The 27,602-nt window shown below is 39.0% G+C and overlaps 1 protein-coding gene across 5 annotated transcripts in view; it reads right to left on the minus strand.

Annotated features, from left to right (window-relative positions):
- The window catches only part of MAP3K20 (mitogen-activated protein kinase kinase kinase 20), a 91,328-nt gene that overhangs the window by 39,964 nt on the left and 23,762 nt on the right, over nucleotides 1–27,602 (minus strand). For all 5 annotated transcript variants that reach the window (XM_030485772.1, XM_030485773.1, XM_030485774.1 and 2 more), the window contains exons 3-9: nucleotides 20,471–20,558; nucleotides 16,294–16,395; nucleotides 15,444–15,509; nucleotides 14,444–14,472; nucleotides 14,191–14,328; nucleotides 7,992–8,078; nucleotides 4,340–4,414 (exon numbers count right to left, since the gene is read on the minus strand). In XM_030485772.1, the coding sequence (XP_030341632.1) occupies nucleotides 4,340–4,414; nucleotides 7,992–8,078; nucleotides 14,191–14,328; nucleotides 14,444–14,472; nucleotides 15,444–15,509; nucleotides 16,294–16,395; nucleotides 20,471–20,558 (585 nt within the window). The remainder of the gene's footprint in view (nucleotides 1–4,339; nucleotides 4,415–7,991; nucleotides 8,079–14,190; nucleotides 14,329–14,443; nucleotides 14,473–15,443; nucleotides 15,510–16,293; nucleotides 16,396–20,470; nucleotides 20,559–27,602) is intronic.

The raw sequence follows: 27,602 nt of genomic DNA on the forward strand, positions 1-27,602 counted from the left end.
CTCCCTGGAAGATCCAAGTGATTTCCACATTATAAAAGAAAGACAATTTCTTTATTTTAAATGTCAAACAGCATGAAAATGTGTCAAATGCATAACAAAAAAAAAGACAAGCTCTCTTATACTGTAATGCTGCACTGTTCAGCTGTAACTGGAAGCTTTGTCTGTCATTTTTGGTCCATCTCCATGACTTCAGGCAATGGGCAGCTGGATAAGCTATGCAGATTTTCTTCACACAGACAGCACTTGCCCCAGCCACCATGTGCTTATGCAATTTGGCCCCGAGCCCAGCGCCCATGGAGTGGCAACCTGGGTGCGCCGAGCAGCAGGTGCCTATTCAGCAGCACATTCCTTGCACTTGTTGATACAGTCCCAGTGTGGAAACCCAGCAGGGTCCCCCTGCATTTATGGGGGGGCTGAGAGAGAAAGCAGTCCTCCCCCTACACGCGTGATGTGCCTGGACCTCCCCGAGTAACACGTTCTGGAAGAGCACCAACCTCCCTGGTCAGGGATTGCACTGTGCCAAGGGTACAGAACTCAAAATTCATCCCTGGCACCAACCAGGACAGACAACTCTGGTGCAGTTTAGGGGCAGGAGAACCTTCCAACAGCCCTTCTTGTTGCTACAGCTGCATCTCCTGTAACCACCCCAGTGGGTGCAAACTGTTGATGGGATTCAAAAGCATCCCAGATGGTGAGGAGGGTGCCAGACAAAAGATAGCGGCTTCCCACCAATACACCAGAGTACTGCTACTGCTATGTGCTCTCCAACGGACTGGTAGGTGTGCAATGTGCCTGTAATAAACTAATTCTACTTTCAGGAATAGTTTAAGGGCAAACATCCCTATGCTGCATTAATTACAATACTTTATGGCTTATTTAGGATTATTTTATAAAACACTTCCATGAGTTTTGCTTGCTCCTTCTTTCTTACAGGTGTACTGGGAAGTATAGGGCAGGGCTGACCCTAAGTGGGCACAGTCAATGCTACTATCAGGCCTGCCTGGAGGAACTGGAGTGGAAACAATGACAGAAAACAGGGGGTTTACTACGCGCAGGTGAAAACACTGACTGACCTGGGAGATGCAGCAACACAAACTCTTTGGGTCATACACTACAGGCAAAGGAACTGTTGAGTTGTGCAACTAGAGCAGGAACAAAGCAGTCATGCTGCACTGACAAAGCTTGTACATCTCTGGCCGTGAAATTTCTGTGAACAGCTACCAGCTACCCCGCCAGCTTTGTAGCTGCCAGATTTACAGGTACCAGCTTTCCCTGAAGGCAAAGCTGACAGGAAGACACAAGCCTGCTCTGCCATGTGGGTTTTGTTGGTTTCTTCCCCCAAGGCAAAGATAATTTCAGATTTAATAAATGCACTCTAAGTGCAGCCTGACAGCTTGGTTAAAACTGGCAAGAAGCAACTGTTGGAACTGGGAGCCCAAGCTGAGAAGCTTTTTTTAAAAAAAGTCTTATTTTTGGTGGATGAGTGCCTAGCACTTTCTAGAAAGTCAGGCATCTCAAGTCAGTTCTTATAAGAGATTCTTGAAATATCAAGGCATGAGTCGCCTTTGAAAATTGTTTCCCTTTATATCTGTGATGTCTCTTACAAAAATCTTTAAAATATATGTCCCTCTAGAAATAATTCTGGCTAATGTTTTCAGCTGTTTCCTTCCACTCTGCATAAAACCAGCATATTTAATCCATATGGCTTTCCTTTCTTGCTGCTTTTCTGTTCCCAGGTTTCTGATTTTCATTAAAATATTCAGTAATTTATAAACATCTTTGATGTTAAAGTGGGGATAAACTGAGTGAACAGATGAAATGAGAAAGAACCACTCACCTGTGTTTCAAAAGCAAGTATCCCCAGTAAACAAACACATCAGTGATGAGTGACCTTGTTTGCACAATTATGTAGTACCCAAGCAAAAGCAGCTTGTTTGGTAGGGATTTCAACATGTGGAAGTAGTTATTTAAGACAGTTACACAGAGATTGTTCTTTCATAATAACTGACTTAAAATAATTAGTAATTAATATTTTAGTAAAATGCTTTGAACACACTAGGGACTGTTTCTTTCAACTAGCAGAGTTTAAACTGTATAAAAACTACCATTACAAATACCATGTTAAGCAATGCACTGTGGACACTTTCTGCCGCATATGAAGAAATTCTTAAGAATTCAAAGCAAAATTAATAACTCTGTCCATTCCCATGAGGAAGTTACAGTGTAAGGAGTGCTGCTCTGCAGCAGCTCTCGAAGTGCATTCCTTAACCCTACAGTAAACGCACATCCCTCTTTTCTCAGGGGTAATCTACTAAAGATACCTCAAGCTTTCTGTGGGCTAAAAGCATGCACCTTAGTGATTGCTTTAGAGCAGCTGAGATCCTCAAGCTCACCCCTGCTTGACCTCAGTAACTTATTCATGCGTCGACTATCTGATTTTCTAATGCTAATCCTGGTAAAAAGGAAACATTGCACAGAGCAGTATTTTAGAGGAGTGTGCTCCATCTTTTGGCTCATGCAGGCCACACAGCTTTTATCAAGGCATTCTGAGAGCTGTAAGTAGCGATCCTTTCCCAACGTGTGACAGAATAAGGCAGTCACATGCCCAAACTGTGACCAGAGATTACTCCATTTCAGTCATGTGAACAAAGCATTTATAATTGCTTAATAGAAGAGAAGCTGCATGAAAAAAGTAGCAAAGAGCAGACTGTCAGGAAAACCCATCTAACATGAGATTCACTCTTTCTCCACATCGGAGACTCCTCAGGGAATAGTGCTCCCAGGAACCAGCCCACACCCAGGTGAATTATTCAGGAAGATAGAATTCAGCCTGCTGGTTGAGCATCCTTCTTCGACAAAATGCAGATCCCTCCCTCTCCTTGAAAAACAGCAACAGCCTTTTGGACATTTACATATGTGGCTAGAGCAAGGCAGAGAGCGAGCTGATCTAGTATGTGCTGCAATTACAGAAAAGAAGCTCAAATAATTCTTACTCTGTGGTATTTGTTAGTGATGGTGATGCTTGGGAGTACTTATTAAAGATATGTAGTTGCCACTGGAAAGTGCTTTTCAGTAATTACTGGCCTAGAACTTAATCACACTACTTGCAGATTCAAAGACTCAAAGCATTTTTCTCCTCTCCCTTTTCTAGAGAGATTAAATATGGAGATAATAAGGGAATGACATTTAAATGGGTGTTCACAAAGAAACCACATGTTGACGATGGATCTCAGCCTTCTATATCTATTCTGTAGGAAAGCAACACCTCATTTAAAAACAAAGAAATTTTTAAAAAAGAGAAAAGAGGGGAAATCTCCTTTCTCATGTTATTCTTCTATGGCTACTCTCTGGTGATAACAAGTTCTAGCTCTAGAGCGCCTGAGCGCTATAATCTGTCTTGGGATAAGTCTTGGTCTCTCTGAAGTAGTAGCTAACTTTCTCCTGAGTTTAAAGGAACAAAGTTCTTCCTAGTGCCTTGACTTGAGAAAAAGAGCATATTTTTCTTTCCTTAACTATCCTTTGCTCTCTCAAATACCTTCATAGGCAAAGGAAATGGATGCTAATCCCTGTTAATACAGCTAGGATGCCCACAGGCTCTTTCCAGACATTTTTATATACACCAGGATGGAAGCAGAGTCCATTCAAAGAAGGTAACTCCCATAATCTACAAAAGCTTTTACTAAATACTCTCTTTAATTTCCCTTTTAGTTTATTCTTGCAGAGGCAGATTAACAGAGTCAATGGTTTGGCTCTTTAACTTGTATTTTTACTCTGTTTTCACAGTTAACCAGTATATTACAGTACTTCTATTATATTATTACAGTATAATCATTATAAAGCTCATCATTCAAATGGAAAAAATTAGGAAAGGTTTAATGTTAATTTAGACTGCATTGCTGCTGTTCCTACCCACATTTTATGGATTAACAAGAAAGGAAGGCATCAAAATTGGACCTTGAAATAGATACTTCATATGTGATGCTCACATACATCCAAGAAAGACTATGGAAAGAAAATAGAAAAGAACAATTTTTGTCTTCCTCCAAAATGATTACGTTCTTGTTATCTCACCTATTTACTGTCATTGTCTTCAGTTGTCAGGTAAGTTAACAGCACAGTTTACTCTTGATTAAAAGCGAAATAGAGACATTTAGGTACAAATATGTAAGCCCATTTAAAAAAAAAAAAGACAGCCTCAGCTATCTTTGTGAAGAAATGTGTCTATCAGTGTGCATCAATGGTCAGTCAGAGTAGTCCCCCAAAGAAACATTAACACACTTACCAAAACAAGGAGAGAGCGGAGGGGGGCAGCATAAAAATCAAACACACATTAAATTACCTTTGAATCAGCATCCCAACATTGGTGCATCAGTTCTGCAAAACTTCTGGGACAACTGCTTGGAATGGTTAATCTCTAATGGAAAGAGAATGTACCAGTTATGGAAGCATTTCACTTTAAGCTGCTACTAAAAGATTTCCTGTAAAAGCAATGGAACTAGAAGTTGTAAAACACTATTTTTTTAACACAATATAAAAACTGAGGCTTGACATATTAAAAAAATCAAAAATTACTAACACTAGCAAGATACACAATTACTTAAGAGACCTATGAGGAAGGAATGGACAAATGCACAAATGTTGTTCCTTAAGAAATCTTGGAGACAAGGAAGTAAAAACAAGGCAAACAGCTTTTAATACTAAAACATAACAGTTTGTGCATGTTACTGCAGGCTATTCCAAGATGCTTGTCAAGATAGGTATAATGTATAGCCTTCATTAATTCCCTTCTCCCACACAGATGATCCAGCTGTACAATACTATAATCAGTTTTGATATAACAAATGGCTGAAATATATATTAAAGTAAGTGATTTAAGAAGAGTTAAGTAAAGCTCTACATGACACAAGAGATTTCATGAGCCTGTGGTCAGAAGGATTAATGAGAACATGCAGATCTCGGAAAGCACTCGGAGAGCACAGTGAACTCATATAAATACTTCCTAATGACTGAAGACAAGGAGTTGCTGGTTATAGCCAGGACCACTGACTACAGAGAATTAGTTTGAAATTTGTTTGGTTTGCTTTGCTGAAAGTTTTCAACCATGAAAAGATTTCCTCAGCTGGTCTTAGAGGACTTTTAAAGACTCAGCCTCCAGACTGGAAAGCCTAAAAGCAAATCCTTTCCCATACACACACATACGGATACTGAAGCCTCTCCAGTTGATTTAAATGTGCATCCCAACAACATTACACTTATAAGGAGATGCCTCTGCTCTTGCTAAGGCAGTTAAATGACTTCAGATGTTCATACTAAATTAAAAAAACATGTTGATGAAAAACAGTTCCTCAGTGAAAGCGAGGCCAAATATAAGAGGGGTCAAGCTGGAAAAAAAGGTTTCTTGTTCTGTAACAGGTGAGAACCAGGTATTACACCTGCGTTCAGACCAGCCTGCCAGGAAGACCCGTTGACCTGTCGTACTGTTGCCATTTCAGAAGCAATGCAGAGAAAGTTGTAACAAATTGTATTATTATATTACTGTAACTTGACCTGCAAAGCCTTACAAGCCACAGCAGCCAAAGTAAGAGTTAACAAATTCTGCTCCACAAACATTTGAACACCATGAAAACATGAGATACAGAGCCAGGACACTGCAGGAGTATGATTATTACAATAGTGTAATACCTTAAGGTGCAAAGCTTTATGTGCAAGAAATACGCAGAAATTCATACAATGCATAAACAAATTGTACTGGTGCTTGATCTCTGGTTAAGTCATTAGCCTAAAAATACACCGGGTAGTCTTGCTACAGTATTTGTTTGTAACCCTCACTGTTCCAGGAGGTGGAAAATCAGTTGCAGTCACCATTTGTGTGTCTCACTTGTGCAGAATGTTATCTGTCATGTAATACAGAGGTAGCAGGTTCCAAAAGTGTCATCTGATAATAAAGATGACGTTTCTCAGTAGTAATTTATTATGAGATCACGACTAGCATAATCTGAACTCTCATGTTTTTCTTTTCTGGATTAAATATATAATTATATAGAAACTCTACTAGAATAAAAATAATACTTTGAAATTATGCAAGAGTCAAAATACCCATACAGAATCATTAAAATCCACTTCATTTGTTGGGCTGAGGCTTTGCAAAGGGGGATTTTTCACCCTATGCAATTACAGTTTGGCCTCAGTCCCACACTGATTTTAACAAGAGACTTGCAGTGCAAAAAATTACGGACTAGCTCAACAGTGATTGAAATCTGTTGCGAACTGGAACCATGCAACCCCACCAATGTCAACAGATTGAACTGAGAGCAGAACGTGACCCTCACACTTGCTTTGGGACATAGAAACTATGAAGAAAAGTAGCACAAGCTGACTTTTGTAAGGCTTATGGTTGGCATGTTCCTTAAGTCATGACCAGAAAAAAAAAAACCCCAACTACGTAAGCGTTAATGCCCTCTAAGCTCCCTGGCACCCTTCCAAAGAAGATGGTAGCAACAGGCTAGTGGTATCTGGCAGACAAAAGGCTGTCTCTGAAAATGTCACCCCTTAGGTTTCTTCAGCCATGAGTAAAATAGTTGTCGTGTCCACATTTTGTTCATATTGTATTTTACACAGTTCCTTGCTCCGGAAAACTGTAGACAAACGTGTGTTGTACCCTCTAACATCTTTCAGCATATGCCTACATCTCTTTATAACATTCCCAATGCTACTCTGCACTCCTTACATAAAACTGTACGTGGTAGGCATAGGAAACGAATACTGTTGATGGAAGGTTTTATGGTTCCTCCTTCAAAATAATGTATGATGCTTTTCCTAAACTAGGAGAAAGAGCCTCTTTGTGCCTCCTGCTCTGATAAACACTGTAGAAGACCACATTCATAGTCCTCATGCTGTTGGCTTAGCCCTTCCAACTAATCAGTACATCACAGTATCACTCATTGGAATTAATCAAGTCCTCCAATAGAAGAAAAAACAGAGAGGGGAGGTGAAAAAAACCAATAAAAAATATTAAACTAAGAGGAGAAAACCTAACTCTTCTGTTTAACTCTGAAACATTTTTGAGAAACAGTTTATGTAGAATAATAGGAATCTGTATTGTACAGCCACTGCCTTGCCATTGTAATGTTTCCCAAGCTTCCGCTGTGTCTAGATAGAGGAGGTTTCGTCTTTGTGGAGGATTTCCATGCTTGTCTGTGTGTGGTACAGTCACAACTTTAAATGTTTTTTAAATGTAGTTACTGTCTTTGATATCAAGGGACTATGTGTTCAGATATAGGCTCACATGTCCAACTAACTGAAAGCCTCAATTTGTGAGAAGAAGAAAAGCGAGGCTGGGGACACTGTACAAACGGTGTTTACACCACTGAAGTGCTTTTGAAATGGAAAGACTCTGCATGAGGAGGCTTGCAGCTATGCCACAGCCTTGCCGATACCAGTGAGGAGCTCATCTTCAATGTAGTGTTGAACGTAGGTGGCAAAACTGTAATTTCTCTCTTTTTTTAAAACTATTTTTTCTTCTTTTATTTTTGAAATTTTCATCTAAGCGGCAGTTTCTTGTACTATAGTGACTCCTGCTGGGAGAGTTAAGTTGAAGTAGCTGAAGGTCTCTTACAGATATATCAACTCCCGGCCAGTAAAAAGATGTCCTAAACGCAGGAGATGGAGTTAAACTGTTCCCCTACCTTGGACGCAATGGCTTCTTTCATCACTAAGAACAAACCCCTAGGTTTTACAATTGAGACTGAGAAACTAGTACAGTACTTGTACAATTTTTGATCTACAGCATCACGACGTGAAGCTGCAACAATTAGATGTAAAGGGTCCATTCATGAGGAATAACATCACTTTGACCCTTTGTGTTAGCTCCTACTGCTAATCTTTCCATACGCGTGAACTTACTTTCAATTTGAAGAAGATGAAAAAGTCTTTTGCAAAACCCCAATACTGTTTTCTGATCTATGTACCTGAATGTAGAAATGTAGTCTTACCTCGTTTTTTTCCACTACAAGCCAAGCTACTTGTAATCCTTCCAAGCCTTTAAAGGGGACCTCCCTTGTTAGCATCTCCCAGAGAACCTGGAACAGAAAAAAAGAAAAGAATTTTTATTTCTGTACTTTGTATTTTAAATACATTATTAAACCTTGATACAGCACTATTCTGTATCCAATTATCAGGCAACCAGTTTCCATTTGCAGGAACTTGGACCAGTGTTTGTGTGCAAGATCCTCTAACTAAATTAATTTGAATGTTTCCACTTTTTCCTCGACAGAAAAAATGAGATGAAAAACTGGGTTGTGTGGGGTGTAATGCCTGCAATTTTGTGAGAGCCATGGAAAATGCTTTTTACTTTCTTTGTACACTATTAAGTTCACACGTGGCTGTTGAAACTTGGGAAGACAATGAATTCCTCCTCTCCTTCTCAGCCCCAGCTAGACACATCCTTGCTTTGTAGTCATTTTGCATTTAAAAATATTTCTATTTGATTGCAACTAGTGTTTCTCAGTAGTCAGAATATGATCCAAAAGGTATTTTGCTCCTATGATATGCCTATGAAAACATTAAATATCATTTTCCGAGCAAAATTGTAACTGCTTATCTCCAAGTATGTGATTATGTTAACCTCACCATATAGAAAATTACTCTGTTCTCCTCAATATCTTATAAACATGCTGTCCTTAGATAGGGAATGATCTCCTATTTTGCATACCTTTAGCATTTTGATAACACAGTATCCAAGAATCTAAGCTACTCTGTAGGAAAGAGTTTGGCATCACCTAAAAGGCTTCAAGCCAATGAATCCAACTTGTTTTTCTGCCGTTGGGACTACATGCTGGAGTTCAACCAAATTAACAGGCATTTTGTACCTTCACTTGTATATGTCTCTCTTTTTATTCCTCCCCCTTTTTTTTTGTTTTTAATCAGAACCTTTCTATACTTATCGTTACAAATATCTACATACAAACTTTTTCCTCTGCTCATATACTAAGCATAACACCAAAAAAGACATTATTTATGACATTATTTATGTAGGATCTGACCAAATGCATTATGATTCTATGCAAGTCTCTATATCCATGTCTCTATATCCTCACTATTTAGGTTAGTACCAGGCTTATTCCAGCTAAATCATATTGAATGGATTCTGGCCAGCTAGGAAGAAAATGCAAGAATATTGGCAGATGCAGCTCAAGCAGAAAAAAATGCAGAGTTGGGCATTTAATCAAGCGAACAGGCTACTACATCAGTAGACCTATTTGACTAATTCTGCTTGAGTCAAAAGACTGATTAGTAAAGGTAAAGGTATCTATCTTGGCAAAATAAGTAAAAGGTCAGTTTTTCTGAGAATAAGACAAATATGGGGAAAGCTATCATAGAGGTGCAACTACCCTGTTTGTCTCAGTTCATTCCTTTTAGAAGGAAAAAAGGCACCACAATTTGTAATGCCAATTATCACCTCTCTACTGGTAGAGAAGGAAATTTAATTGCAAGAGAAGGAAATATTTTAGCAGTTCCATGTACTTCAGACAAAAAAAACAGTGTACAAACCAGCCAGTTTAAAACAAAAGCCCCTGGACCAAATCTAACATACAGGTTAGCAGCCTTGCAGAACCATCTCATCTGTTTGGCTGTACCATGAAACCACAGAGAAGAAACTCAAGTTTGCACATCAGACACAGCAGTATCTAAATACATCTTCCAGTAAAGAACATAATGAAATACGTATTAAACGTCTCCAAAAGCCTCGAGTTGGAAAACTCTACTGGTCTGCTACCTTTCTTTCAGAAGACTGTAAATATTAAGGGTTGTCTTCTTTCATTCATGCACACAAGTTCGTGCAGAACATTTTGCATTGAATTCCTTTATCATGACACCTTTAGTGTTTATTTCCACTGCCAGTACAGATCACTGCCTTCCTAAACCAACAGTGCTAGCTTAAAACACTTCAAGACTACACGTAGTTCAAAAGAAAAACAGCAATCTGGCACAATATGAAGAGTTTTTCTTAATGGATAATTTTTTACCAACAGTAGAAAAGAGTAAAAGATACAAAAGTGGGATGTAAGAAATCCTTGTATTTAATTACACAGGTTTAGAAAATATTCTAACAACAATGCAAACTTTGTATTTGGGCCAATGGTATAGATAAAGCCTTTCTGTCTGTCATTGTTTAAGCCCAGCCAGCAACTAAGTACCTCCACCAATGGTGACATGTCTCTATGTTCAGTTTTATAGAGCTTTAACCCCGTCTCATGAATTAGCTACCCTGAATCATCAGCTAAGGTGGATGATTGCATTATCAGACTTTTACAAAAGGAGCAAATGGGTATCTTCTATATTCCCATGTGCCTTTTCCTGTTCCCAGGGTCATTCAGCAGCAGAAAAAAGCATTTCAAACTGACTTACCCCAGCCTCTCTATTGTGAGATACACTCGGTTCATTTTTAGAGCTGGCTCCCCAGCTCACCTCACATGGAAATCAATCTATCTTCCATTTCTGGTGTAATTTAATTGAGACTGACATGGTTCACTTCCCCTCCCATCTCGGATGGTCAGGATCACCTGCCTCCCTGATCACATCACATCTCTATGATGACGGACAGCGGGTGCTCAGAGAGAAACAGCCAAGCTAGATACAATGATGGAAAACAAAGCAAGATCATTTAATGTAGAGGTTTGTAAGCTGTGGCCTCTGAAGATGTTGGGCTTCTGTTTATAAACAGAGAAACAGAGAGACAAATGTATGAATATTCATCCTATACATGAAGCTGAGAATAAGAATTAAATGGTCTTCAGAAAAAGCTCATACCCACACTTCTGTCAGCTCAGCTGTGCATTTCAATTCTTATCCTCTCAACTATGTGACACAATCAAAAGGAAAAAAACCCAAAACAAAAAACCCCACATCCCCACCCCAGTGCAAAGTCGATAAAGATTCAAAATACCATGTAAGAAAGAGAACATCCAAATGAGTAACTTGAGAAAAAGAAAACACTCTGAACATCTTCACTGGGAAAAGGAAATGTTTTCTTGGTAGGAAAGTGTTCACAGATCAGCGTCAGGAGCCACAATCAGCAGAACATGTTGCACTCTTAGAGGTACTGCCCTTAGGCATCAAAATTAGGTCAGTCTTCTCTGCGTTGATCCAAGTGGAAGTTAAAGATCCCATAATTCTTTTCAAAAAGAGTAAGGGATAACCCCTGGAGCTGGCCAACATTCCCTCTATAAATAACGTATGTTCTCATAGCTAAAGCAATGTATGAAGTATTGCTAGGAGCATAACAGCTGCTACATTTAACGGCAGTCTCTATGCTACCAATAGCCAATTAATGGTTTTACTTTTTGTTCTTTTAAGTGTTAAAATAGTTCAGCTACATTACATAAGCTTTCTATGACTAAACACATTTATAATGATACACAAACACGCACTGCAGTTTTGTTTTGCAGTGCACTACAATTTTGCCAGGGTAACGTATTTTGACCATATATCTTCATGATTTCAAAACAGCTTTTAGAGTGAACATTGTCATTCCACATACACTTTCATATCTGGAAGACATGCAAGGAATCATTTTTGAGCAACATACACAATGACATGTGAGTCCATTTCTGGGCTGATCACTTGAACACTTGGTATCTGTTGTTTAGAGTATGGATTTGCAAATGGTTTAGAAAAGAGAATCACTAAATGGCTGAACAAAAGTGTAAGATCTGTCTTTGTGTTGTAATAAATCCGGAAGATTTAGCTTTTACATTTCATGGCAGTATTACGAATTATTTGCTATATATCTCAAAGAGAATATATGGACCTGTTTAACTATCCATGAAGAGCAGGACAAACTAATCCGAATGTTAGCTACAAGCATGTGTGCAACTATTCAGAAAGAGGAAAATTCATTTCAGCTGAGGAGCAATTCAGACCTATGAGGCTGCAGAAGGACTTTACACTTCCTGGAAAAAAATTCTTGCACACCTTAAGCAGAATATTTAACATCACAGACTGGTCTGTAGAAAGAAAAGCCAGTCAGGAAAAAAAGATAGCAGAAAAGAAATTAAAGAGAACCATGGGGAAGGCAACATATGTTGCAAACAGAATATCTATTCCTAGCATCTTACTAGTTTACATTTGAAAGGATTCTGTTCTTTGTTAACAGGACTTTAACTGAAGAAAAGCAGATTTGTCTCTCTAGCACAAAAGCTGCTGGCAAGTGTTATACTTTGAAAAGAGATTCTTTAAATTTTGTTTTCTTAGATGATAATAATTTGAAGAAACAAAAATATTGTTTCTAAGATTTTTTGTTTTCAGTCTTCTAGCTAATTCTCTGACAGTCTAACACTTATTACAGGGAGATTCCAACTTTCAATGTTATATATGGACAATTTCTTGCTGGTATAACCCCATTATGTCAGTAATTTCATCAACAGAGAACTTGGGTCACTGCCATTCTTCATTTCTACCCCTATATCTCCTCTGAAAATGATGGTGTTCCAAGACTGGAGTTATAAAAAGACAAATTCATTCCTAAGTGCTTATGAATTTGTAAGTTTCTACCCACAGTAGAACACATTAGTTCAAAAACAGTATACTAAAAAATGTGGGTCAAATATTATTAGGCATACTAAAGTAGCACTATACACCCGTAACAGCAGTGAAATATTCTAGTAACACCGAGCTGTTTTCACGTGGAGGGCAGTTGAGTTTTACCTCCAAGCACAGAGCTGTCAAAGGAGCTTTACTTTCTGGACAAGGAAAAATAAACTATGTGTGACATACTGTTCCCAAGGCTCTAGTCATACTTGTCATGATAAGATATTAAACAATTTCTTACCTTCTCCCACTTCTAGAATATTACTTAAAGTCAGTTCACACCAAGATGACTATGTGAGCAATTTGAGCTATAAGACCATGTTTGGAATTTCTCCTCTAATGTTTTTGCTTTGTTTTGCAACTGGAATGTTGCCCTTCAGTGGATAATACATGATTGCTTCCAGTAACAGTTTACATTAACATTTACATTTGTTAGCTTATGTTCTCTTACTGTTTGTGACCTAGTTCAGTTAAGCAAGCAAGCATTTTGAATCTGCCAATACAGGCTTTTTCTCCCTCCTTGCAAACCTTTCATTTGTAAGCAATGGCGTATCATTTCTCTTTTTGTTTTATTCCTCCCTATAAACAACTATTTGGTAACAAGTTTAAACCATCTTACGCTGGGACATCAGCTTACCTATGTACTAGCTTAAAACCGCAGTGCCACCCCCACATGTATCTCCTCCCATCCCTCAAAGAGAAAGAGGCAGTACTTCATAGGTGCTGAAAGAACTCTTCATTCTGCCACCCACCATTGAATTCAAACCCAAAAATGGTTAATGCTCAGATATGCATGGAAACTACAATCTCACTTCCTTTCCTTCCCACCTTTCTCCCCCCAAAAAAAGTATTAATTCTATTCTCTGCCAGAGAAAGGCTATGGGGCTAAGCATACAATTAGTCTGACCAGGAGGGCTATTTCTAGCCTATTGTATTGCAGAGCAAAGCCAGACTAGAATTTAACTGTGGACAGAGTAACATGAGTGAAATAAGTGACATTATTGTACCTGCAAACCTGACATTTTGATGAACTATAACTGATTGTTCCCCCTTCAGAAAAATGGCACATCAGTGCTGGTCTTCCTAGATTTTTAGATGAGGCCTCTACCTTCACAAGAGGTACAGTCTCTATTCTCACAACTAACGATAGCAGGGTCTTTTAAACAATTAAGCATGGAGAAGTAGCTCACTTTTCAGTAACACTCCATTTTATGGAAAGTGGAACCCTAATAATTTCATCCCATTACACACCTATTGCAAGACAACCCCTTTCTTTCCTGTTCCACTAAAAAACTACAAGTATAGATTTATGATGCAGATTGTTCAGTGACTCCTGCAAACGTTCAGACGCATGCTGAATACTCGAGGTAAAGCATGCACTTCCCACACTGGCATGCTGCTAATCTAATCAGATAAGGATCTTACTAGGCAAGGCACTGTTCTTTCTTTTGCTTTCAAGCATTTAATTTTAAATTATGGCTTGGTCTTGGAAAAAAGTGTGATATTTTTGTTGTCCTTATTTAGAATTGTTGTTCTTACATCACACAAATTCTGTCACACTAGAGAGCTGCTACTAGATGCTGGGAAATGAGATGCACTCACCACTCCATATGAGTATGTGTCACATGTTTCAGACACTGGGAGACTTTGAATAACTTCTGGGGCCATCCATGGAAAAGTGCCCACTAATGACATGTGTGTTGTATGGGAGTGGAACCTTGAGGCACCAAAATCACAGATCTGGCAAAAATAAATAAAAAAACATAAACAGGTATTAGAGTTTCAATGTCATTTACTAGGCATCGAAATATCGAGTCAAGCAGCATCTTTCTACAGATAATTAAAGTGTTCATACCTTTAATACGCCATCAGCAGCTATAACAACTGCAAATGAAAAAACAATAGGTTACAAGAATGTTATTAGAAATAAAGACAATACACTTTCACAGCAAAAGACTTTGTTTTTTATCAAGAAAAATTATCCTACAGTGAGCCACTACCTGAATATGCACATATGCACGACTGTCCTGGCTTCTTTAAGAAGCTTTAGATAACGTCTGCTGAATACCTGCAAGCCTCTGAACAAATGCAAAACCTTTCAGACTTTACCGAGTTCAAAGATATCAACTGGACTACTGCTAAAATATAGATAAACTCCATCCTCCCCAGCGTAGTTATGGTTAACAAGAAACTCTCTGAAAGATTCATTAATAAAAGGAGAAAACTCACAACTGTGGAGAGATCTAGACTTTTCTTGACTATAATCTCCCCGTGTGCATGACTAAAATCTGTGTCCCTCCTATCCCACTACTAGTAGTGAGAAAAGTTTCAATTAAAAGGCAATGTTCAGCAAATTTCACAAATGGTTGTCAACTGCCAAGTACAAACTAACTAGTGCAGCTCCACACTGCATATTACTCAAAAGCATAAGTATCTGTCAAACCTCAAAACAGGCCATAGTAAAGACAAGATTTTCAGATAAGAAATAATAGGCCTTATCCAGTCTATGTTGTCTGGTGTCTGTCAGCCTTTCCTGGTACTCATCCTTTCCAAATAGAAAAATGAAGTGAGGAATGCCCAGGCAATGTCTGACAGCTGCTAAGATGGGTACAATCATGACCATCAGGACACAACTTGAAAGAGCCCTCCACAGTGCTCTGAATGATTCCAGCGACTGTAACGAAGCTCAGACAGGCGCAGGGTTTGGAGGAGTCAACAGGCCCTCCTGTGCCTCAACAAGGGAAGCTTTATGACAGCCAGTGCCTTAGTTCTATTTGTTCACAAAGCTCATGTACAGATTTAAATGCTACGTTAACAGGTAAGAGTAGAGTGTTTTCAGTGTTTTGCTACTTTACCATTCCTGGACTTCAGATCCCTGTGGATTACTTTGACTGGAGCTTCCATGTGTAAATAGTGCATTCCTACACAAAACAAGGGAACAATCTTGTTAGGCAGGCTGAGCATGGCCATCACATGTCAGCAGTCGTATTTTCTGGTTCCCACTAATTGCACTCATTATGAATTGGCATACCTGTATGCCATGTTGATATGCTGCAGGAGAAGCAAAGCTTCCCATAATCTACTTTGAGTAAAAAACACCAAACAAAGCTCGTATATTATTCAGAGCATCTATATGGGCAATGTTTATGCTTTTTAACATCATGTTTAGTTATTTTCTCTAAGGTGGTGTCTACACAGGGAGGCCAAGATGTTAATTTTCTGTTTGTTCATTAGTTTACACTAATTCTTGTGTAGTCACAAAGAACACAAAGGATAAAACAACTTGTTTTGCATTATTATATGGAGAATTTCAGTATGTTTGCTGAGAATAAGCCCTTAGCTTCCTTAAACATCCCAATTCAAATCAAATATAAGGATAATTATGCACTTTACCTCATAATTACTCTACATCAGCAAAATTATCCTCTCGGGACTCAGGGGCAAACCAGAAGTAAAACTGGCTCATAGAAACAATTTTCATTCTAGAAATTATTCTGGATTGATAATAACCAAGGAACATATTATAAAAGGCACAGTGAATGGTGGGTTTTTTTTTTTTCTCCTTTTTTTACATATGGTTGGTTGATTTTTTTTTGTAAATTTGAGTAAGTATAGGAAGGCTTTCCTGACTTCATAAGGAAAGCATCTCCAGCTGTGCACTTTGCTGGCTGTGTAGGCTAATTATGCACTGCTCGTCTTGCTTACCTTTAGCTATGTCAGTTGCCCAGGTCATGATATGATCCATATCCATCTCTTCACTTTTGTTACTATTAATGTAATCAAACAGTGAGCCAGCAGAAGCATACTCTGTTAAAAAACAACAACAAACAATCTCAAGTGACATTTTAAAATACTACACCTCAACTGAAAGATCTAATGAAAACTCTGCCAGTTCCAGAAAGCACTCAATCTCTGGCTTAATGACAAAGAATTTAGGTTCAGCAGCTCATACTATTAGTAGTGTAGTAAGAGAGTCGTAGATTGTTCTGATTATCTCAACACAGACATAATCTACTACGGGGGGGGGGGGAGAAGATACAATCATATGTATGATGCAGTAAAATGAAAAGGCATTAGAAAGGTCTGGCATTAGAAAGCTCAGGCAAAGCAGTTCAAATTCCACAGTAAAACGTTCTGGATGTTCCTTGCTCAGGATCAACAGACCTTTTTCTCAACTTGCCTCAACTACACCTACCAGAAATCCACAGCAGGATTATACGAGTACAAACACGGGCTTTTTTGGGGCTGTTGGTGTTTGCAAGTGTGGCAGATGGCATGCAGTCCAACTGTCAGCTCATGGGGCTGAGAGCTGGCATAGCAAGCACTGTCTAAATGATGCTCCACAACAAAGGATAATCTTTGTTTTTATTTATAAAACCAGATCTTAAATTTATGATATTCTATTAGAAAGAAAAGGCTTGCAAGTAGAAGGGGAAATTAAAATTGTATTTTCCTATTTCCCCATGGAGGAACAGAGTAGCTGATCAAATCATTTGTTCATGAAGAAATGGAAGGATGAAACTAGAAGTCTAACCCTGAGGTTAGCAGGCCAGATCGCCACGTACTGCAGGTCATGTTCAGCAGTTTAAAGGCTGTAGCTCCTCTTCTTAGTATTTATTAAAGAAGATTTACTCTTATTTAGTATTCATTCATGTTTCACCAAAAACACAACAGGAGATTCATGAGTTGAAGTGGCTGACACCTCTTGTTGTATCTGGTTGCCAAGACAGAGTATGCATGTGCTACCCCCTGCAACCCAAGTAGCACAAAGACCAGAGAGATACAAGGAACAACATCAAGCCTTTTGTCCTTCTCTCCCAAGGCTATTCAGTGGGAATATTTAAATTCTTGGGTAGAATTTAAAATTCTTGGGTAGAATTTAAAACCTTCTTCCAAGCCTCACAAAATCTTCATACCCAAGGTGGCAAACCAGCTGTTACACAATTGAAATGCTTAATTTCAGCCATTTCAAAGTAGCCACAAAATAATTCCCTTTATGACTACATAAAATATATCCAAGTTGTTGTTAATAATAATATCATGATATTACATTATTATGAATCATACATAATGGGCTAAATGCATAAAACCCAAACATTGCTCCTCATCCAGAAAATCAAAACCCTTGGGAGATAGCTGCGTGGCAAAGGAAACTCTGGGACGAGACTGAATCTGCAGCCTAGAACATGGTAGGCCATTGAGAAGGTTCCAGCATTAAATAAAAGGAAAGAGGAAGAAAACAGAAAGTCCCTTGAAAGTCAACATTCTAGTGGCAAGTTAGGTTTGGATCATTACTGCAGGACCTCCTGCCGAAGGGAGCCTCTGCAGGAGACAGAAGCATTGCTTCTGATGTCACCGAAAGACGAGTAAGCTGCTGACCTGCACATTTCCGCAATTAAAACATCAGCTTTTTTTACCCGTGATGTCATCATCTGTCTTATAAATGGATTCTTCAGGAATAGGTTGGCTGCACGCTTTGCATGCCTTTACAATGCATAATTTGATCCACCAGGGTCAGGGACAACTCAGTTCCCCAAGCCCTTTGCCATGTGTGAACTGAGGCAAGCAAGCTTCAATCAACGAAGCTCGATCCATCAGTATTTCTTCTACATATTTATTGTGCTATAGGTTTTTACTAGGAGCTTATGGATTTGGAAATCATATTGCAGGGATAATTTTCTGTCAATAATGGAAAAGAAGTTATTTGCTTTAGAAAGAAAAGCTCTGAATGCCTGACTGGACCCTGTGATGGGCTGTGGGATACACCATATGATTCAGTGCAGACGGGGGGCACAAGCTCTGAGAACCTTTTGGGAGGAGGCAGCTGTGGTCATAAAACAGATCTCAAAGACATCAAGATTGCTGTTGACAGAGACAGCCAGTGACACCTAGAATGATGTGATCCATGTTAACAGCTCACCGGGCAGGATGATCAGTTGTAACACTGACATACATCCCAGCAGGGAAACATGTTTTGACTGCAGATGTAGCCTTTCTCAGAGAATTCTTTGACAATCCTACATAAGACATTACGTGCAGCTAATGCTCAGTTCATGCCAGTACTTGGCTGCATGCCCTCATCTGCATCACTCTGAAGAAACATCAGTTTCTTGGTATTTCTTCTTGTTTGGGATTTTCCCTCATAAGAAATGGATCTCTGACTAAACACAGCATTAAGCCTGCAACACTGAAGGCCATCCAGAAGATCACGGAGTGAAAATCCCTCTAAGAGAGATTTCAAGTGCAATTAACATTTATTCTTAGGAGCCATTCTTTCATGTGAAAATGGCATGGGGAAATGGAGCCTTGCTTCCCTTCCACTCCACAGGACTCGTCTCCTTGGAAGTTGCAGGGAGAACCAAGGCAGTTTGATAAAAAAGGCTTTTTTTTCTTTATCGAAGGTGGAATCAGAGCTCCCCAAGTAACAAAGTGGTCAGACTACACAATCTCGTTTCCTTCTCAAAGATCGTTAAAGAGTCCCCATTTCCAATGACATAATGAACTACTTCATCTGCTGTCACGTGACTGGCAAGCAGGTCAAATATCCTCCGAACACTGACCTTTTGTGAGATCAAACTGAGGACTTTCTGATCCAGACATCACCCCAAGTTGTTGATTACACATCTGTTTTGTTACTCTGCTTCCTTGTTCACAGTTATGTTATAAATTATAGTAAAATTACATTACTTGATTTATTAGGTTTCTGTTATCTTTATTGCTTCAAGAAGGTATTCAAGTTTCTGTCTATATGCTATCACCAGTCCATCCTCTGAGTGGTGCAGACTGTGATCACCCCCACATACACTTCTGAAGTACTGGTTGTAACACTGTGCGCTCCAGCAGGCTGATACCCCTGTAAGTAAGGCTCCCTGCGCGCTGAGTAGTGCTGTGCTGTACCTCAGACATGCTCCTACCAGATTACACTGCCATCTACTGTGATAATCGGATGCCTCAGAGACAGGTAGAAACAACTGAATTTTCATAGGTTCTGTCCACCATCTGAGAATGAATAAAACCTGAATGGCAATGTTTCAAACTGGTATTAGACTATGCCACGTGAAGACTACTCTTCGCATCAAACTCTTTGAAGTGTTACAGACATGCCAAAACATGTCTCCTAATCCACAATTTCATGGCTTTTTACCTCTCCAAACATTTATTTCAGCAGATGGGTTTATTGTCTACTACTCTCTTACCTAGTTTCTCCCATACAGGGAGAAACTACATTATCTGTAATGGGATTTTATATCTGGACCAACTCCCAAGATAAGGGAAGGAAGCCTGAAGTGGTGATAGGAAAAAAAAATAAGAACCAACCACAAAACTCAACCTCTGCATAGTTCTAGGAACGCCAGAGCGAATGAAACGTAGTTTCCAGTGAATAAAGGGAGTTGTCTTATGGTGTCTAATAAACCCTTGGCTCTATACCAAGCTCTTCCCACAGCTGGGAAGTTCCCAATGCAGATTCTCCTATTTTCAATACAGGCAGAATTCACAGTGCAGCTTTGCTCTGAGCAGACTCTCAAGCCTTCCCTTTTCACATAACTTGCCAGAACTTCGTATCATGAAAACCTCTACTTCTGTCACACATCAGTTAAAATGGAAAGGCAATTCACAGAACAGGATAAGAGAACACAGTGAAAGCTTCTATTTAAAGGAGTACTGAGTTTGTGCTCCAACTGCCTCTGTGCTGCTACCAGCCATGCTCCCAACCTGATTCCCACCTCCAGCACTCCATTTACATTGAGGCAGGTGGTGCCAAGCGCTCTAACATTCAAAGAAGGCCAGAACAATTAGCAGAAGTCTGAAACTGGGTTAAGCTAATACCTTGTAACATTGGAGTTTTACAGAACCAAGACAAAGGCCAGACAAAAATCCTTACCTGTAACAATGCCATAATTTGGAGGTTCAATGACAGCTCCGTAGAACTGTATGATGTTTTTGTGACTGAGCACACTGAGTATTTCTGCCTGTTGAAAACAAACAAGTTAGACAATTAAGAACAGGGCTTTTACTGCAACAGTTTATTTTATATCCAACCAGATATACAAATATATACATAACATATACATATATAAACACACACATATGTAGGAAAGACTGTTCACAAATGCTTGGCATTTAAAAACCTCATGAAGAGAGTTTGGCAGATGAATGCTTCGTATGTTATGGAAAAAAACAGAAAAATTTTCAGACTATACTTTCATGGCCAAAGCACAGATGTAGAAACTAAGTCTTAGGAAAAACTGAAGGCCTTGGAAAACTTTGTTCAAAGAAAGAGCTGGGATTTTTGGCATAGTTGCAGCAGTCCTACCCAGAATTTGTGTTTATGCACAAAGTTCTATGGGTTCAGCAAGTCCAGCACTTGAGGCTGTTGGAGCATACCATGCACACACAGCTCCATCCAATGTTTACTGGAAACGTGGGGTTTCCAGGCATGCGCTGTACAGTCTGATTGAATATACACAGCAAGGATGCCTGAGATTGCCAAATAGCCAGCAGTGCAATTGAAACTGCTCCTCAGAGCAGGCTGCAGATGTTTGGAAATTCTGGATAAATACACGAAACCTTCAATTTCCACTTGAACAATGCTTCGAGGTTTGAGAAAGAGACTGCAAGACAATCAGAATGTATTCCACAGAAATTACAACATACAGTCCCTGCAGATTTTGAGGAAAGAAAGAAAAGGTGAGATATCTTCTTCAAGATCTCAACAGTTTTGCCTCTGTAGTACATTAAATATTCTAGAGATTTTAAACACATTTTTACACAAATATATATATTATGTGAATACAGATACATATGATTATATATTTTTCTCTACAACAGTGCATTAAGACTTTGAGATTCTGTTAACTCTATACCAGTCAGGAGTATCTAACAAGAACAAAATAACAATCCATTCCTCTGATCTTATCAAAAGTATCTGATCTGACAGATCCCTTCCCAGATTCCCTGACTGGCTGTAGGAGTGAGTGTTGCTGTTTATCTGCAGATGAGTCTTCCCACATTTGCTTAGATAGTTGCCAATTAAATTATTGTGTGGCCTTGTAGACTTCACTGAAAACAGAAGGGCTATAGCAGCTTTGATGCAGAAACTCATGGTACATTAGTGTTAGCTGCTGTAATAAATGTATAGCCACAGCAAACCAGTATTTTTTTTTTCGCCTTTGTTTTATAGTTGGTACCATGATCCATGTGCGTAACTGCATGATTACAGATGAAGGCATCAGACGGCTCAATTTTTTTGCTGCTGTTGTTGTTTAAAGCCTTTTCTGAGTAACTTCAACACAGTTTTGAATTAAGACCTTTATTTTCAGCTAATGTGCTGACAATTGCATGTATTCAAATAAATCTGTAAGTATAGCTTTGAACTTGAGTTGCGCTGGTTCTTCATGCTGCTTAGCCTGCTCAGCAAGGGAAGCAGTGCTACCGTGAAGTGAGTAATCTTTTTCCACAATACCAGAAAGGTGATTTTCACATGTATGCTGTTTTCAGCAGGTCATACTGCAGACTGACTCACCTGCAAGTCTACAAAATAATTTAACTGGCAACTATCTAAGCAAACGTGGGAAGATTCACCTGGAGGTAAACACCAACACTCCTACAGCCACTCAAGGGATTCAAGAAGGGATCTGTCAGATCAGCATAGCATCTGTCAGCAGCACTAGCTCTACCCTCCAGCTGCAGCCCCACCAGCCTCACAAGGCAGGGGACTCTGGCAGCAGCAGCACTGCCTATTTCACAAGCTGTACCACCGACCTCCTTCAGTAGCCTGGAGGGTAGACATGACAGCTCAGTCATTCAAAACCCCATGTGCATGGGTTAGCAAACCCAAGACTCCTCTACTTCAAAAACTTTTGTAGTTTCTTCATCAGGAAATAATAAACTGGGGAATGTCCTCCAATTCCTACCAGCATTACTGTTGGATAACCAGGAGACCTAATACTCCTTGACTGCCTACCTGAATGTTGCTAGAAATGATACAGGGATACCAGGCCACAAACACTACACAAGCTATCTAAACCATCTTTTCTTGAACACCTTAGTAAAGAGGAGCAGAATAAAACTAGATTAATCTTTTTAGAGAACAATTAAAAATGCCACACAATGAACACATCCAAGCGCCATAGCTCCCTATTCCACCGCAGCAACATGCGGAACTCAGTGACTTCTCTGCCTCACTGGATGCTGCTGGATCCAGTTAAAGCCCATCAGAGCCACCGGACAATAGGAGGGGCTGCAGTGCAGCAACACCAGCAGCAAAACCCAGGCCTACCAATGACCCAGTGGTACCATGAAATGGACAACAAGAAAGACAGGAACACCAGGCTAAGAGGACAAGTCCTTCACTGTTGCAGGCATACTGACATGCTGTGTTTTTATTATTTGGAGATTCAAAAATAATTACTTTCAAAGATTATCTTATTTACAATATATTACACATTAAGATCCCAATCTAGGAGTATGAAGAAATGCTGTGCTTGCCGTGCCTAATACCATCATCTTCACATTGATGTTCATACTCTAAACTGGGATTTAACAGACACTGAAGCAAGCTTCCATCTGAGAATAAGGAAAGGCACCTACTAATTGCCCACAGATATCCTAAATTAGCTCTGGGGAAAAAAAATGACAACTCTTTCTAAGAACCACTGCCTCTAAAAGAAATTCTTTCTAAACACTTTTAATCAGTCTGCTGTTGTTAGCACTAGTGATTCTAGACTATTTCTTTCATGTTTTACTCTTTTCAGTTGTGTGGATCAGCTGTGAACTCTATTAGCCAATTTAAAGACACTTATTCCTTACAATGAGAACTAGATGCAAGTTAATCCACATCTTTGAAGCTTTTGTACTTTTTTTTTTACAAGAAGGTGCCATATTTCAACAAAAGACTGACTGTCAGATAGCAAATTACAAAGTGGTGATTAAAGACCAGCATTTCAAAGGTCTCTTTGGCACGTACAAGGCTATTTGGAATCACCTTTTAGCATCAAACTCGTACTTAAATCCAAAATACCTCAATGTTTTTAAGAAAATCCTGCCATGCATCTATCTGCCTAAAAGCCACTGAAGAAGCCAGCCCTCACTGGCTTGGGCGTGACACACCTACTTCCCTCAGTAAAGCTTCTACCTATCTTAAACAACTTAAATGAGCATCTCTTGCCTTCCTGTAGCCATGGTGATGACAAATAACAAGTCTTCAATTACTTTACTACATTGCTTTTTTGTGTGAAAAACATATTTTATTTATTTTTTTAAATGTTGGATCGAAGCAGAACTAGAGAGAGCTCAGCTGAAAGAAAGATGCAACCTAAACACATAAAATCCTTGGATGTAACATCAAGGCATAGATACACAAGGTGACTCCAACGGGGTTGAATATTATGCTTAGTCCCATGATAAGCTTAGTCACAGCCTCGTACTGATCATCAAACCATGCTAAAACCATTCACCCTGTACTTACACCACAAGTATGGGTGAAATTGCGTCCCTTGCTCGAGTCCTGCTGAAGGGAATTACAGACTAGATGCCACTTCTTGAAGGCAAAGGGATTCAGAAGTCTAAAGAAACCTAACTGACCATTTACATAATCCAACAACTGCCACAAAATCCGAGGTCAGAGCAAATCACACTGAAAACATTTTAGTTTAATTCTCACTGGCTCCTGTGGGCTTACTGTAAATCAAACTCAATTCATAAGACAACTACAGTATAAGACTTCGGAACTCATGTAATCCTCAGTGTACAAACTATTTGTATCCTATAAGCCATGGCATGGATCACAGTGCTTAACAGGTAATTTATTTTTGTGCCCGTTTCATCTCTGCTTATTGACAAATATGAAAATGTCAACTAGATCATCTATGACTGACATCACCCTGCATCTGCCTCTAGACCTGCTAGTACTGCTCTTCACACCCTCTTGTACAAACAACTACGCATGAATAATCATATTTTCAGTATTTTCAGCAGGTAAAAACAGTGTTTTCCTGTAGGCCTTGTCTGTGTTCAGCAACTGGTGGATAAGAAACCACCATGTAGATTCTGAACATGGCCAGCAGCAGATCAGGGGACAAAGCAAGCTACCTGGACAGTGTGGTCTTGTTATGAGCAGCAGCACAAGCCTCAGCTCACTGGGATGACACAGGCCCTGCCTTGCTTTTGCTCTGTCCAGTGCCAGAGCAGCAAGAGCAGCAGACACAGCTTAGCTCTGATGAAATCTTCAAGGTCAGCACTGTCTGCAGGTGTGGGCAACAGCCACCTGATGCTGAGCTGGCATTACTCGGGAACGCGGACAAGGCCATATCGTCACATCTATAATTGCAGCCGCAAAGGCAGTAAGGATGTGGATGGAGGCACTTTGCATACAGCTGTGTTGTCCCCCATCAGCTACTCGTACCAGCCACAGCTGCTCTTTTTAGAGCTCCCTATCCCAAGGCAGCTAAAGTTAGCAAAGACAGAACAACTCAGCATATTTTAGTTACTGTGGTCCTCCTAGGAAATGTATTAGAAAGTTGTTACAGTCACACTTGTAGTCAAGAGAAGTGATCAAGGGTATGGGCTAGCAGACTATTCCAGTAGCACAGCTGGATCTGCAAAATAACATCTGTCTACAGAGTTTTTCAGTATCAAAAAGACTTTTTTGCTTGGGTCCAGCAAACTGGGCCCACAGCAACTGGACCACCATTTCTTTCAGGTGCCTTTGGAGCAGCTGGCCGGAAAGGACAAAGTACTGCCATCCTTCCACCCTGGTCTGAGCATGCTGGTTTAGGATTAACATGGGAAATAGTTGCAGCCAATCGACTCTCCTGTTAATAAATCAGTTAATTGCAGAGCAAGAGGCACCTTCACTCCATGCAAAATTACAAGGTTAGACATGGTTACCTACTTAAGGAATCTGATTAACACAACTTCCTTAACTACCTTATAATATTTATTATTACATTGTGCAATAGTTCGGTTATTTACTTTTCCAAATAAAAGTTTGCCATGTTTACTAAGGAGATATTTAGACACACTTAAGGCAGCTTTGAAAAGATATTTTTTCTTAAGTCTTGTAGCATTTTAAAGGCTTTGACCTTTGTCATGTTCTTGGGAGGGTTGCAACTTAGCTACTCTCAGAGGGGCAGCTACTCTCAGTCTAATAAAAGGGCAGCTGGAAAAGGCCAGTTGGTTTTATTAAAATTGTTCTACTAATGACAACCACATTAAAAAAAAAAAAAGACATAGAATGCTAACAGAAATCAGTTCCAAATCTTTATTTCCAGACCCTCGCTCAAAAATATATTCAGTCTGTATCCATTTTCAGTGTCTCAGGAGTGCTCTCCTGTGAATTCACTGATGTCTAATAAGGGATGATGTCTCTTATGATACACTAGTTTCTTTATGTAGATGAGCCCAAACCATCATTTTACAGATGCAGCACTAAGACAATCAGCATTTAAAGCTACAGTTCAGCTACAACACACTAGGAAAGCACTCATGTTAGAATCCTACAGGCTTATGATTTTTTTTGACGTAATGTTGACAAATCATTAAGCATTAAAGAAAAAAAATACGTACTTTTCCACAAGATATTTATGTTTTACATGCTTTAATGTAAATATTATGAATTCATAAGATGATTCTTTTTAAATCACTTTAAGGTTTTGATAGAAGCAGATAATTTTTATGACTTCATTGTTTCTGTTCTTTTGAAAGTTAAATTGAATACAATTCTTAACGAGCAGGATATAGAAACAATTTACGTAATTTAGCTCTTTCTAGATTATTATCATGCCACAGTCTTAGACAACTACCATTCTATCATTGCTAACAAATGATCCTCTCAATATGCAATAAGGGATACTTAAAGAACTTTAGGAATACAAAACTACTAGTAAGAATCATACAGCAGGGATGTTATGCAATTATTACAGTTTTGAACACCAAAAATCAAGCAGATACAAAATAAAAACTTAGGTCTTTGCCTATTGTTTTGTCTGTCCTCAAAGTCTTGAAAGAAAAAAAAAAAAAAAGAAGCAGCAAAAACTTAGAAAGGTTTTGTGCTCTGGAGTCCCTAAGAAGAAAGCTAACAATAAGCAAAGCACACTGATTATCCAGTTCAGGTAATGTTCGTTAAACCTATTAAACTGTCTTTGATATTGACGACACAAGATGAAAACCACATGAACACAGCAAAGCCAAAGAATCCTCAGTGAGATCTTTTAGCTGCAAATAAGCAGTTATCACATGCTTTGATGAGTGCTGTGGGCATCCTCCCAGCACAAATGAGTTACCACCTCTTTTAGAAGGCAATCATATTTCTTGAAACTATGGCTGAATATCACTTAAAGTTGCGTGAAGATGGGGTTCTTTTTCAGTACTCATTTAGAGAATAACTTATCCCAAATAGAAGCTATTTTCTATAGCCCATTAACAAGTTAAAATTCTGCCAGCATTTGTTATGACTTAGAAGACATCCATGTACATTCGGTGCTATAGGGATACTGTTTCATCAACCACACAGGAGAGTTAAATTACATTCTCAGATTGATGCCACCAGCACTTCTGTAAATAACAGAATTAAATTCTCATAAATACATCTACAGTGAAGTACAAAACACATACTCCAAAAAATTTTGATTAAGCAAATGTTTCAAAGCCTCAACTTTGCATCCAAAATTATGTCCTACACCGTTACAAGTCCCAGAGATTAAAAGTGGAAATAAAAGGGAAACCAATAAATTCTCACTGCTACATTACCATCTTATTATTTTAAATCTGTTTTATATCACCACACAATTCTCATTTTTGGAAATACTGTGGTAGAAACATATACTTTAAATACCTGGTATTGACTTCTAGATTGCAATCATGAAGGAAGAAAGGAAAAGCACATTACCAAGATACCTCAATTCTGTTACACTGTCACAACATATTGCACTGAAGGAATATGGACATAATTTTATTATGTGCTGTTACAGGTTCACCCCATTGTATGTAATTTACTTCAAAATATTCCATTTGCA

The sequence above is a fragment of the Strigops habroptila genome, chromosome 5 (genome assembly GCF_004027225.2).
Source record: "Strigops habroptila isolate Jane chromosome 5, bStrHab1.2.pri, whole genome shotgun sequence".
NCBI lineage: Eukaryota > Metazoa > Chordata > Aves > Psittaciformes > Psittacidae > Strigops > Strigops habroptila.